The 14766-nt window shown below is 40.5% G+C and overlaps 1 protein-coding gene across 2 annotated transcripts; it reads left to right on the forward strand.

Annotated features, from left to right (window-relative positions):
- LOC111153215 (cytochrome c oxidase subunit 5A, mitochondrial) lies at positions 1-14445 on the forward strand. 2 transcript variants are annotated; one of them, XM_022512101.1, is made up of 5 exons: positions 1-229; positions 7832-7948; positions 9413-9534; positions 12406-12528; positions 14125-14445. In XM_022512101.1, the coding sequence occupies exons 1-4, from the start codon at positions 124-126 to the stop codon at positions 12517-12519; spliced, it is 459 nt and encodes a 152-aa protein (XP_022367809.1). In that variant the 5' UTR covers positions 1-123; the 3' UTR covers positions 12520-12528; positions 14125-14445. The 2 variants fall into 2 exon arrangements, 1 of the variants encoding a protein (XP_022367809.1); XR_002640989.1 differs by lacking the exon at positions 1-229 and adding an exon at positions 424-623.
- The last annotated feature ends 321 nt before the right edge of the window (positions 14446-14766 follow it).

Below are 14766 nucleotides of genomic sequence, written 5' to 3' on the forward strand. Positions count from 1 at the left end.
GGGGACTCACGCTCCACCCACCGTACGTCGGTGCGTGAGTCCGGCCCCCGCGAGCTCCGGAGCGGCCCGTGAGTTCACACCCGGCTTCTCTTCAGCCTCGGATCGAGCGCCGCCATCGCAGTCATGCTCGGCGCCGCTCTCCGCCGTTGCGCTGTAGCCGCAGCCGCAGCCGCCCGTGCCAGCCCTCGAGGCCTCCAGTACTCAAGCCCGGTCCCCGGCCCCGCCGCCGGTAAGGCCCTCGCCGTCACTGCTAGCGCCCGCGTGTCCTTGCGGTGACCTGGTCCCCCGCCGTCACTCGAGGGCAGGCCTGCCCCGCGGCCTAGCCCCTGCCCTGCGGGCGGGCGGACGAACCTGGTGGCCGCTGGCCTCTCTCCCCGCCGCCTCCACTTAAATGGGGGACTCGAAGACGCGGCCCCCGGGGCCTTCCCCAGCGCGACTTCCTGGTGCGGGCACCGCGGACCGATCAGGTGTGGACCTGCTGTGGGCTCCAGGGAAGGGGCGCAGCGCGCCTCCCGCGCCCACGGAACTTCTTCGGTCCCCGGGCCGTGACCGTGCCCCGGCGCTGACCCCTGCAGCCACCTGACTGGGAGTGTCCGCCGCCGGCTTACTGCGCGTCGGCGAAGGTGACATTGAGCCGCCCGGCGCGTCGCGATCCGTGTAGGGGCAGGGGTGGCCCTTCTGGAGACGCGGGCACGGACACCGATAGCGTCTCCTGGGGACACCAAATGCTTCCTTGTGGGACACAATAGACTTTTTTTTTTAATCAGGCCTTTTCAGTTAGCGTTTTCTGTGTCACCTTCGAAGACCGTTCTGTCGTTTTAGAGACTGTTGTGCCACGTTCCAACTCTTCCATTCTTAAGATCTATCTTAAGAAAAACCATGTATGGTTGTTTCCTGAAATCTGGAACAGAGCCTGAATATTGATAGGTCTTAGGCAAAGTATATACATATATCTTTCGAAAATTGGGCCCCACACGCTCAGAAATACTGAGTTCTACAGACAAAATGGAAGCTTTCTTTTTTTTTTTTCTTTTTTCTTTTTTCTTTTTTTGCTTCCAGTCGAAAATATGATTGCTGGGATATGAATTGTGCTGCTGATTCCTCTCTCTTGACTGTGCCTTCCCCCTATATGTGTTTGCGGACATTTTGTTTCCAGCACTGTACTTTTAATTAGCGTAACTGCACTTTGGTCTTGGTCCATGATGGTAGTAGTATATGTGGGGTGTGAAAATTAGGCCCTAAGCATGCAAATTTACGCCTATGAACTCAAAAGAAATAAGGTTGTTCTCTTGACTCTTGAGTGTTAATAACTAGATCCTTCAGAACCTAAGAAATGTGTTTTCTCTTCGTTTATCATAGAACAGTAAAACTGGCATGCACTTCACGAAGACTGTCTTATTTTATAGAAAGCAGGAAATTGAGGCGCATCTTGGGAAACTGATTTCCTTTACTAGCGGTGGAACTATTTTCAGTTTCTTGGCTGTAGTTATTTTTGGTCCATCCTGATGTTTGTCAAATTTTATGATTTTTGTTTTGTTTTATTTTGCATTTTCCTTATCTAAATGCTAAAGTACTACAATATTTTCATATAGATACCTTTTGGGGAGTTTTCTTGTCACCTCTTCAAAAAAATTGCTCCATTTTGTGGCAGGCTAGGGAAAAGGCAGAGATTTTTAGCAGACTGTAGAGTAAGGGGATTCTTCTCCTTTGTTTATCTTCTAGGAGTTCTATTCCCATTCTTGGGTATAATTTATAAACAAAAATCTTTATTTTAGGCGTTTGTGTTGGTTACATTTACGTCAGCTACTTTCTAATTGTGTGACCTTGGGCATGTTAATTAACATTAAAGCTCAGTTACCTCATCTCTAAAATCAGGATCTTTGGTAGTTGTGAGGCTTAAATGAAATAATGTAACTCGTAGCATCTTGCCTGGCACAAATGCTTAAATATATATTTGCTTTATTATAGCAGATTCCATTTTTGCAAATTATATGTTAGGCTTTGTTATGCATATAAAACTGAACAGTTTTTATAATTTGAAAGTCAAAGAGAATAAAATTTTTTTGGATGAGGCTGTTAAGGCCAAATCAGGGTACACTTGAAAGAGAGCTCTGAGGGGTGCCTAGGTGATTTAGTCAGTTAAGCATCTGCCTTTAGCTCAGGGTCCTGTGATTGAGTCTGGCATCTGTGGGGCTCCCTGCTCAGTGGGCACCCTGCTGCTCCCCCTGCTTGTGCGCTCTCTCTCTCTCTCTCTCTCTCTGTCTCTGTCAAATAAATAAAATCTTTAAAAAGAGAGAGCTCTGGAGGGGTTAACCTGAGGGACCTCAAGTTTGCTCTAGTTAAGTGGCAACCCAAATTCCAGAAGCCTCCAGCTTGAAACATTGTTTTCCGAAAACTGCTGAATTAAAATATTTTAAAATAGTAGTTAGGTTCATTAGTCAGCCCTTAAGACTTTAACAGTCCTGGCTACTACATCCTGACTCTGATAACTCAGAAGAGTGGGAGTTTTCTCTTCCTTTTCTTGCCAAGGGCTGAATTTAGGTAGCGCTTTCTGATAACCGTCCAACCCGTCCAACCTTCTTTTCTGCACTACTCCTACACTTCTGGATTTCCAGCCTTCAGGCTCCAAAGTCCATGGAAGCTCTTCAGGCTTGCACCTCAGCAGTCCTGCCTTTGAGGTTGTTTATGTGCCCTCTGCATTATTCATTTCTTTCCCTTTCTCCTAGAATTACCAACACCAAAATGACCATTTGGGGAGACTTTATCTGAGCTGATTAGTTATTAAGTGGAAAGGAAAGCTCTCTGATTTAATTAAATTTAAACTAAAGGGATTAATTCTTCTAAGTATGTTAGGTTTTTGGTTGGTTGTTGTTATTGTTGATTTTAAACATTTTATGTATTTGAGAGTGAGAGGAAGGATGAGGGGCTCAATCCCAGGACCCTGGGATCATGACCTGAGCCCAAGCCAGACCCTTAACCAACTGAGCAAGCCAGGCACCCCTTTTGTTTTTTGTTTTTTTAACTGAATGCCAAAAAGTAGTGTTAGAAATAGCTTTTTAGATTGAGTTTGTAGAAATGTTCATTTTCAGACACTTCTCTTTTCGTACTCTGGAATCTTCAGGTTGTATAAAAGCACTGAGCAGTTGTTTTCAAAGGACTTTGCATACCTCAAACCTAAGTGAAAATGCTCTACATAAGTTGGATTGGTAGCGGGGAGAGAATGCCTGTGTAGTTCACCTAAAAATCAAAATGTTAAATATATGATGGGCATGTGCACATCTAGGAGAGTAGATTCTACTCCTACCCTTACTGAAGTACTGAAGTTAGTAATACAATTTGAACCATGTGGGAGAGTCTGATTTTGCCATGTTGGAAGGGGGATGTATGTTCCCAGATCATGCTTGGTATTATAAACAGTTGTTTCATAACAGCTTTTTTGCTAACAATTAGTTTGTAATTTGGGACTTACAGAAGGAAAGTGCACAGATTATTAAAGGTTACCCATCATTCTCCTTGCTTAGGATTTGTAGTTGCTGGTCATCTTTATCTTTGGTTAGAAACAAAACAAAGCTGCTAGTCATCTAGTGAAATCATACCCAGCAGTAAGCTAAAGGAAATGGGTATTAAACACTTTTCTGAGTGGTAGGAAAGGTACATGTAAATACCTCTGGGGAAGGAATACGTACGTATTATTTAATTTTTCTTGGGAAAACAATTAGAAGTGGATTTATTGAGCAGTATGGTAGGGTGTGTGTTTAATTTGCGGTGCCTGGGTGGCTTAGTGGGTTAAGCCTCTGCCTTCGGCTGGGGTCATGATCTCAGGGTCCTGGGATTGAGCCCCACATTGGGCTCTCTGCTTAGCTGGGAGCCTGTGTCCCCCCTCTCTCTGCCTTCCTCTCTGCTACTTGTGGTCTCTGTCAAATAAATGAATGAATGAATGAATGAATGAATGAATGAATGGAATAATCTTAAAAAGTAAAAAAAGAAGAAAAAAAGAAGGCAGTAAAGGATGACCTGGGTGACTCAGTGGATTAAGCATCTGCCTTCCAGTCAGGTCATGATCTCAGGGTCCTGGAATGGAGCCCCCGTAGGAGCTTGCTTCTCCCTCTGCCTGTTGCTCCCCCTGCTTTTATGCGCACGTGCGCTCTCTCTCTCTCTCTCTCTCTCTCTCTCACACACACACACACACACAAATAAACAAACAAAAAGTCTTCGGGAAAAAAAGAAAAAGCACTAAACAGTCTTCCAAAGTGATTATAACATTTTTTACTGTGCTTTAAGTATTCAGCTAAGGATATATATTTTTTAAGATTTTACTTATTTGACAGATAGAGATTACAAGTAGGCAGCGAGGCAGGCAGAGAGTTTAACTGAATGCCAAAAAGTAGTGTTAGAAATAGTTTTTTAGATTGAGTTTATAGAAATGTTCATTTCCAGACACTTCTCTTTTCCTACTCTGGAACTTATGTACCAGATACATTTAAGTCTAGAGATACATTATTTTTTCTTGTAATAGAAATTAAAGCATGGGCATTTCCAGTGGCATGTTTTTCTTCATTCTGAGCTTGGATAAGGAGGTAACTTATGTCTATGGGAAGATGGGAACTTACTTGTATTGTGGTCCTCTGTGCCATTAGGCAGAATTTGGCTCTGGGCTCAAATGGTAATTTAAATGAGACTCTTCACTTGATGTAGCAGTAACGGTCCATTTCCAGAACTGGCTAGTCGTTCCACCTATTCATCTTTCTGTTTTCTTTTTTCTCTGCTCTTTCTCCTGACAGATATTACATTAAGGATGTGTAGGATAGGGGCCCCTGGCTGACACAGTCCATAGAGCATGTGACTCCTTCTCCTCCTCCTCCCCCCACCTTTTCCTCCCCAACACCTTTTCCTTCCCAGGGTCCTGGGATGGAGTCCTGCGTCAGGGCTCCTTGCTCAGCGGGGAGTCTGGTTCTCCCTCTCCCTCTCCCTCTCCCTCTGCCTGCCTCTTCTCCTGCTTGTGCTTTCTCTCTCTGTCTCTCTCTCTCTGACAAATAAATAAAATCTTAAAACTTTTTTTTTTTCCAAAAAAAAAAAAAGATTTCTTTATTTGAGAGAGAGCACGAGTTGGGAAGGGGCAGAGGGAGAGAATCTCAAGCAGACTCCTGCTGAGTGGGGAGCCTGACATGGGTGGCGAGGCTTGAGGCTTGATCCCAGGACCCTGAGCTGAAATCCTGAGTCAGATGTTCAACCAACTGAGCCGACCAGCTGCCTCATATAGGAAGGAGAATTCTAAATGTTTGTTCTACAGTTTTTCTGGTTTTTTTAATCCCTGTATGTGCCCATCACCTCCATGCTCCTTTCCCTCTGGCAATCACCAGATTGTTCTCTGTATCTGAGTCTCTTTGTTTTGTTTATCTTTTAGATCCATATGCAAGTGAAATCCGTATGCTATTTTTCTTTCTCTGGCTCATTTCCCTTTCCATAATACTCTAGGTCCATCCATGTTGTCATAAATGGCAAGATTTCGTTCTTTTTATGGCTAAGTAGTATTCCATTGTAAATATAAATACCACATCTTCTTTATCCATTTATCTATTTATGGACACTTAAGTTGGTTCCATCCATGTTTTGTCTACTGTAGATAGTGCTGCAGTGAACATAGAGGTGCATGTATGTATCTTTCTGAAGTATTTTTGTTTTCTTGAGATAAATACCCAGAAGTGAAATTGTTGGATCATATGGAATTCTGTTTATAATATTTTGAGGAACCTCCATACTGTTTTGCATAGTAGGTGCACCAGTTTGCATTCCCACCAACAGTGCACAAGGGTTCCCTTTTCTCCACATCCTCACCAACACTTGTTATTTCTTGCCTTTTGGTAATAGCCATTCTGACAGGTATAATGTAATATCTTATAGTGATTACAATTTGCATTTCCTTGATGGGTAGTGATGTTGAGCATCTTTTCATGTGTCTGTTGGCCATTTGTCTCTCTTCTTTGGAGAAATGTCTATTCAGGCCCTCAGCCCATTTTTAATTGGATTGCTCTTTTGATATTGAGTTGTGTGATTTTTTAATATATTTTGGATATTAAACCCTTACCACTTTTATCATTTGCAGATCTTTTCCCCCATTCAGTACATTGCCTTTTCCTTTTGTTGATGGTTTCCTTCACTCTGCAAACGCTTTTTAGTTTTATATAGTCCCATTTGTTTATTTTTGCTTTTGTTGCCTTTCCTTAGGAGACAGATCCAAAAAAATACTGTTCAGATTGATGTCCAAGAACTTAACTGCCTATGTTTTCTTAGGAATTTTATGGTTTCCAGTCTTACATTCACATCTTTAATCCATTTGAGTTTATTTTTGTGTGTGATGTAAAAAAGTGGTACCATTTCATTCTTCTGCATGTAATTGTCCAGTTTTCCCAACACCATTTATTAAAGAGACTATCTTTTCCCCAATGTGTCCTGTATTGTTGTTGTTTTTTACATATGTTACATATATATATATTTTTAAAGATTTTATTTATTTGACAGAGATCACAAGTAGGCAGAGAGGAAAACAGTGGGGTGTGGGGGAGCAGGCCTCCTGCCGAGCAGAGAGACAGATTTGGGGCTCGATCCCAGGACCCTGAGATCATGACCTGAGCTGAAAGCAGAGGCTTAAGCCACTGAGCCACCCAGGCGCTCCTACATATGTTATATTTAAAACTCTCACTTCTTAGATATCTCACAGAGCAGTTTTTTTTCATGGGGTGTAAGTGAGAGAGTATGTTCCCTCTTAGGGGTTTATCAGAATTTGCCAGGAGGGGACTGTAGTTTGATAAAATAATTTTTTAAATTACTATTGTTTTGTCAGGTTGTGTGATTTATTTTGGAATATAATTTAATGGAGAATATATTTCTTTTTAATGTATTAAAAATACAAATTATAAATTTGCTTAAGAACTGGAATGGGGGGGCACCTGGGTGGCTCAGTGGGCTGGACCTCTGCCTTGGGTTCAGGTCATGGTCTCAGGGCCCTGGGATGGAGCCCCGCATGGGGGCTCTCTGCTCAGCAGGGAGCCTGCTTCCTGCCCCCCGCCCCCCCCCCCCCGCCCCCCGACCTTCTGCCTGCCTCTCTGCCTACTTGTGATCTCTGTCTGTCAAATAAATAAAATCTTTGAAAAAATAAAACTAGAATGGGCATTTTTTTAAAACTAGGAATTAATACTGTGCTTATCATAAAAATTCACATATTTCGGAAGTATGTAGAGAAATAGTTTTTCCTTCCAAGGATGACCACTTTTAACAATTTGAAGCTATATTACACATTAGGGGGGAAAAAGTATAAACGTACATACATAGTACTTTTTGTTCTACTTGCTTTTCTTTGCTTAGTTTTTAAGATGTTTTTTTCGTATCAATACATAAGATTTGTTTTATTCAACCTGCTGAGTAATCTTCCTACCATGATATATATAGTTGATTCAGAATTTAATGCCTTGGATATAGTTTACTTCCTTGGGCTGTACAATTAAAGGTGGTTAAGATGGTAAACCTGGTGTATATATTTTAACACAGTTTTACTATTATTTTTTAATATTTTTAAAAGATTTTTATTTATTTATTTATTTGACAGAGAAATCACAAGTAGGCAGAGAGGCAGGCAGAGGAAGATGGGGAAGCAGGCTCCCTGCTGCTGAGGTCATGACCCAGGCTGAAGGCAGAGGTTAACCCACTGAGCCACCCAGGCACTTCTTTTAACACAATTTTAAAAAAGAAAACAAATAACCTTAATGTATTGACAGGGTATGTCAAGTATTATTTCTTTCTGTATATTGAAGTCATTGTTCTTTCTTCATTATAGCTGTCCAGTCTCTTCGCTGCTACTCCCATGGGTCACATGAGACAGATGAGGAGTTTGATGCTCGCTGGGTGACGTACTTCAACAAGCCAGATATTGATGCCTGGGAATTGCGTAAAGGTAATTGGAACGTAGGCATTTTTGTCTGCTTTGGCATAGAATTGGCAAGTACTTTATAGTCTTTCACTACTCTGTTGAAAGCCACTATTTTGAAAATATGCCTCATGTAAACTAGGTATTGTCATGCAACTTGCAGTTGGCAAAGTTTATAGCCTTCGTAGTATTTCTTGTAAAGCAGGCACAATTGACTTTTTGGGCCAGATGATTCTTCGTTGTGGGCCTGTCCTTTGCATTGTAGGATGTTTGACTGCATCCTTGGCTTCAGCCTACTAGGTGCCAACCACCATCTCACCCCCACCACCCGGCAGTGTGACAACCAAAAATGTTTGCTGGGGGACAAAATCACCCCTGATTGAAAACCATTGCTATGATGATAGATCAGGATGAGCAAGAATTAACAATTTTGTACCTTTTAGATAAGTTAAGCAAGTAGGCATTTGGTTCTCCCCACCCCCCACTCTTGGTAATGGTTTGGGTCTTTTGTTACTTTTATTCTGACTTATAATTTGTCTTGCCCTGAATTACCGTTCAGTTTAAGTAACCTAGAAGTTGTTTTTCCTAATTTGCAGATGTGCATCGAACATGAGTAGGTAACATTTATGATGACTAGTCTAAGAGTCAAGTAGAAAACTAATTTCAAGTGTACGTAATTTATCTCGTACAAAGAGTTCAGTCTCTGTGACTATATTCTAGCATTGTAGTCACTGTGTCTTTTGTTTACATATATTAAAATAACTAAAAGCAGGACACCTAAGTGCTTCAGACTTATCTGCAGTAATGTAATAATGACTCTTACTTTGCTGCAACCAGGAAAATTCTTACTGAGTAATCTTGAATAGCAGTAATGAAAAGAACAGTAATTCTGCATTCCCATTAAGAGAATTTTAAATTTTATGATATGTCATTTTGTGCAGAGCTGAAAGTAATCATGCCCAGTCATTTTCTGGTTGAATGTGCACTAATGCTTCTCTAGATCTCCATAATGTCCTCATTTGGGCTTCATTAACTCTCCTTAAGCATTTCTCGGGTGGTTTTTAGATTATTTTCCAATCAAATCTATTTTAAAGCAACCAAAGTATATACATTGTGCTAAGAGTTAAGGCTATGAGTTGAAAATGACCCTCTTGTTTGAAAGAGAGCCAGCTAATTATTATAAAAACCGTATTAGCATTTAAGAAAACTCTGGTTTCTTTTTTCTTTTTCTTTTTCTTTTTTTAATCTTCAGCCTGCATGTGGCTGCATAGTCTGTTCTGTCCACTACTTCACTGTGGAAGATCCATTATGATCTTACTATCTAGAACTTGTTAAAAGTAGAGTCTCATAATTTATTTTATAGACAAGAGACTAGAGGTCCAAACAGACAAGATCACATGTCTATGATTCAGTAAAAATGTAGATAATTAAATTGTAGTTTATATGAGGATATTCCAGGTTGATATGGATCCTTTTTTTTTAATTTGACAGGGATGAACACACTCGTTGGCTATGATCTGGTTCCAGAACCCAAAATCATTGATGCTGCTTTACGGGCATGCAGACGGTTAAATGATTTTGCTAGTGCAGTTCGCATCCTAGAGGTTGTTAAGGTCAGTGAAATAACAATGCTAAAGTTGTTGGATATGGGTGGGCTGTTGTTAGGTATCAGTGTATCCTCTGTTTTTGAATTTGTTAAAATCCCTAAAATTAATTCTTATACCTATAGGAAATGTGCATTGCAATTGCAATCTTTCCGGAGGGCAATTTGGCAGAATTTATGCAAAGTTTAAAAAATCGTGCTTGAGGGGTGCCTCAAGTCCATGGACCAGTAGCTCAGCTGGTTAAGCATCTGCCTTTGGCTTGGGTCATGACCTTAGGGTCCTGGGATTGAGCCCCTTGCTTAGTAAGGAGACTGCTTCTTCCTCTCCCTCTGCCCCTCCCCTTGCTTATGCTTGCTCTCTCCCTTTCTGTGTCAAATAAATAAAATCTTAAAAAGATTTCTGCTTGATAACCCTTTTGTTCAGCAATTCCATTTGAGAATTTATCTTAAGGAAATAATTAAGGATGTACAAAGGTTATTTGTGCTATTTGTGGTATGAAATTAAATGTTGTTAGTCGTTTCTTAAGATGGGACTTCGCAGAAGAGGTTATCTATTAATGTTGTGGAAATGTGTTCAACAGTAGTGTATTCTCCTTCTTACTATTATTTTTTTTTATTATTTTAATTAGGCTCCATACCCAATGTGGAGCTTGAATTCAGAACCCTGTGATCAAGAATCACACACTCTACCAACTGAACCAGCAGGTGCCCAACAATTTATTTTACATATACACACACACACACACACATACACAAGTGTGTGTGTGTGTGTGTGTGTATGTGTATGTATACTTTTTTTAAAAGATTTTATTTATTTGAGAAGGAGAGAGAGCAAGAGAGAAGAGAGGTCAGCAGGAGAAGCAGACTCCCTGCTGAGCAGGGAGCCCGATGTGGGATTCGGGATTCGATCCTGGGCCTCCAGGATCATGACCAGAGAAGGCAGTCGCTTAACCAACTGAGCCACTCAGGCGCCCTAACAATTTATAGTATATTAACTGAAGAAAATTATGAAACAATTTTTATGGTGTGACCCCATTTTATTTTTAAAAAATACTTAGATGAAAATGTAGGAGGATATATACTTGCCCTCCTCTCTCTTGATTATAGCTCCTGATTTTTCTGTAATGAAAAATGAATACATTGCATTTTAAACAAGAATTTTATAATTTAAAACGATTAAGGGATGCCTGGTGGCTCAGTTGGTTGAGCTTCTAACTCTTGATTTCTGCTTGGGTCATGATCTCAGGGTCATGGGACCAAGCTCTGCCTCAGGCTTCTTGCATGGTGGGAAGCCTGCTTGAGGTTCTCTCCTTCCCTCTCCCCTTTCCCCTGCTTGAGCACTGCACTCTCTCTTAAATAAAGAAATACATCTTTTTTTTTTAAGACTATTATTTGTATGTCAGAGAGAGAGAGTGAGTACAAGCACGGGGAGCAACCGGCAGAGGGAGAACCAGGCTACCTGCTGAGCAAGGAGACTGATGCAGGACTTGATCTCAGGACCTGAGCCGAAGGCATATGCCCAACTGACTGAGCCACCCAGGCATGCCAGAAATTAATCAATCTTTCTTTATTTCTAAAGATTTTGTTTATTTATTTGACAGAGACACAGCAAGAGAGGGAACTCAAGCAAGGGGAGTGGGAGATGGAGAAGCAGGAGTCCTGCTGAGCAGGGTTGATCCCAGGACTCTGGGGTCATGACCTGAGCTGAAGGCAGATGCTTAATGACTGAGCTACCCAGGCACCCCAAAATGAATCTTTTTAGAAAAATACAATTATGGAGACTTAGAATTTGTTAAAGGCAGATGAATAGCAGCGTGGCACTCTCTTAGTCCATTTGACTTTTTTTTTTTTTTTTAAGATTTTACTTATTTATTTGAGAAAGATTGAGAGAACACAAGTGGGGGTGGGAGGAGCAGAGGGAGAGGAAGAAGCAGACTTTTAGCTGAGCAGGGAGCCTGACCCAAAACTCTGGGTTTGCGACCTGAGCCAAAGGTAGCTGGCTGAGCCATCCAGGGGGTGAACTCTCCAGGGGGGCCCCAGTTGACTTTTTAATATTTGTCCCTGAGGAAGCGTGTGAAAATATAGGTATAATTACATTTTATGGTGTTTGTCAAAGACAAAGACAAAGAGTGTTTGTCAAAACTCTCTTGCCCTGGGAATAAGTATAGCTCTCCACGAAGGGACATGGTCCACAAGAAAGAAATGCAAGTCTGTAAGAGGGAAAGTGTGACATGACTTTATCTACAGTGGGTAGATAATTAAGGGTTCTGTAGGCTATCAATCCATTCAGCACCAGTACTTAATTCAGTTAAGATCTCAGATTGGAAGCAAATTCAAAAACTTTTCTTGTGTTAACTTAATTATTCCTATTGCCTGCTGGGCATGTTTAATTATCTTCACAAAATTCTGTCATCACCACCTTTTCTAGTAACTTGAGGCTTTAAAATGTTCTGTTTCGGGGCACCTGGGTGACTCAGTTGGTAGGCGTCTGCCTTTGGCTCAGGTGGTGATCCCAGGGTCCTGGGATCGAGCCCCATTTTGGGCTTCCTGCTCAGCGGGAAGCCTGCTTCTCCCTCCCCACTCCCCTTGCTTGTGTTCCCTCTCTCGCTGTGCCTCTCTCTGTCAAATAAATCTTTTTTAAAAACCTGTTTTATTTTGTTTCTTTTTTTCTGGATTTAATCTAATGGTCTTAGTTATTCTTGAGGTGCTTATAAACCTACTTTGAATAGTGCCTGCATTAGTTGTTCTATGTTAAAAATAGGTGACATGTATTCTCTGCTACTAGCCTCTGCATATGTGATTAAAAGCATTCTCAAGTTCATTTTTTTAATAGAGACAGCTTTTCAGAGAGCTAAATGTAAGTTATTTTCTTTGCCATCAGGACAAAGCAGGACCTCATAAGGAAATCTACCCCTATGTCATCCAAGAACTTAGACCAACTTTAAATGAACTGGGAATCTCCACTCCAGAGGAACTGGGCCTTGACAAAGTGTAAACCCCATGGGTAAGCAACACACCATTGAATAAGGCAAGAAATGAATCCAAGGAGTGGGGAGTGACATTTCAATTTCTCAGCGTAAGATCTTTTATTGGCCTCCTTAGAGGCCATGAACAGAAAGATTTAGGGAGTACTAATGATGGTAAGTTTAAGGAGCTAGAATTGTCATTTTTAGTTGTTATATTCTCTTACTAGTGTAAAGGCAAGAGGAAGCCTCCATTAAAAATCTATATAAAATATTTAAAACATAAATTTCATTCCTTTTACCTCCCCCAAACTAAAGGTAGCAATCCACTGCATACAAGGTGTTCATCACACATGCTTTTTATGCATCTCTTTATTTTTAACAGAGTTTTATTAATTTGATGCATTCGTTTTTGTGTGCCCACATTAGAATTTTAACAGTCAAGTAAATATTTACTGATAATAAAAACTTACTTGATACCTTGTTCTCTTCGGGAAGGCAGGTAATAGAACCAGCCACAAGATTTTTTAGATAGTGAGAGTGTGCAGAAAATACATAAGCAGTGACTTGTTTTTATTTTATTTAAACACATACAGTGTATATGACTCTTATGTCAGGCACTGTTTTAAGTGCTCTATAAATATTAACTCATTTAACCCTCATAAACCATCCCTTGAGGTAGTTACTATTATTATTATTATTCCCGTTTTACTCTTTTATTAATGAGGAAACTGAGGCACCTTGTCCAAGGTCATATAGCTAGTACTGGAACCCACACTTAAAGCCACCCAGTCCAGCCCAAGTCCATTGCTCTCACTGTGCCACACACCCTGTGTAGGCATTTACTGAGGCTATATTCATTTCTCAGTGGTAAACAGTGAGGCTTAGAGGATTTGCTTCCTAAGAATAGGAGGACGTTGATTTTTAAAATAGTGGAAGTAAACTGCCTAATAAAAGTTTCAATAAAAGTGAACCCAAAATTCTTGAAGGAGCTAAATCAGCTCCCTCACAGGATAAAGGTCCAGTGAGCCTGGTTAGAGATTGCTGTGGAGCAGGAGTCTTGATTTTATCTTTGTCCATCCCCTGACCACCACCACCTCCCTGAAGTCCTTTAGCTCATCTTTGTAATACATGAAAGGCTTTATTTTTTAAAGGTGTGTACTAATAATGATTTTTGTGAGAAAACTAGGCATTCAGAATAGATTTCCTCCTTACATTTTTAAAGCTCTTGTGTGTGGTTCATATTCCATAGTGGACTCTTATAAGGATATTTAAACACTTTAGCTTAATTTTTATTTTATCAAGTAGTTCCCAGGAGTCCAGAAGATTTTTGTTACATAGAATCTATTCTGGCTACGATGACATATTTCTTAAAAAAAAAAAAAAAAAAAAATTTATAGGGCAACTCCCCAACACTTTATGATTGGAAAAGAGGACCACCCCAGTAAGTATTAGGTGTATAAACACAAAAAAGCCACAGAGCTAGTCCCTTGTGAATTAGCTCTAGGCAGTGAGAACAGAAAAGGCTACACAAAGCCAGTGATTTCCCTGGACTGTTGCTCTAAAGAAGGTTATTTTTAGTAAGATTTCTACCTTTCCTTTATTTTTTGGCTAATTCTTCGTGTTTTTTCTTACAGATGGGCTTCTCAAGGATTTATTCATAATGCTACTTGATTGTAAACAATCACCTGGAAATACTGATGATAACATATTATCTTATTTGAACAAGTTTTCCTTTATTGAGTACCAAACCATGTAATGGTAACTTGGACTTTAATAAAAGGGAAATGAGTTTGAACTGAAATTAGGTATCGTTCCATGTGTTTGCTTTGAAAAGCAGAAAATGAGCCATCATAGAGCCATTGATTCCATGGTTTTGTTGCCAGTATGTGCTGAGAGAACTGCCTTAATTCTCTGGAAACCATCTGACATGAAATAAATTTAAAACTGGTTATCGAGATAGTCTTGAGAATATGCTGTGTGGTAGCCAGCTTCTCTCTTAGTGGCCTTTTCCTTCCCTACCTGTTCTTCTCTCACAGTGCAGTATTAGCCTTGGACATCAAATACTAATATATTTGATATGTGAAAATCTATATGATAGATTTTTACTTAAGAACTAAATAAATGGGTTTACTTCTTGAGAGAATAAAGTACACAAATCCCGTCTTAGTTTAGAAGGCCCATGTTATTGGAGACTAGCTCTTGGAGAAAGATTTTAGGTCTAAGTGACTTCTAGTATAGCCATTCTGACTGCAGTGCCAGGGAAACAGGATTAATAT

The sequence above is a fragment of the Enhydra lutris genome, unplaced genomic scaffold (assembly GCF_002288905.1).
Source record: "Enhydra lutris kenyoni isolate GAN:26980312 unplaced genomic scaffold, ASM228890v2 scaffoldscaffold31, whole genome shotgun sequence".
NCBI lineage: Eukaryota > Metazoa > Chordata > Mammalia > Carnivora > Mustelidae > Enhydra > Enhydra lutris.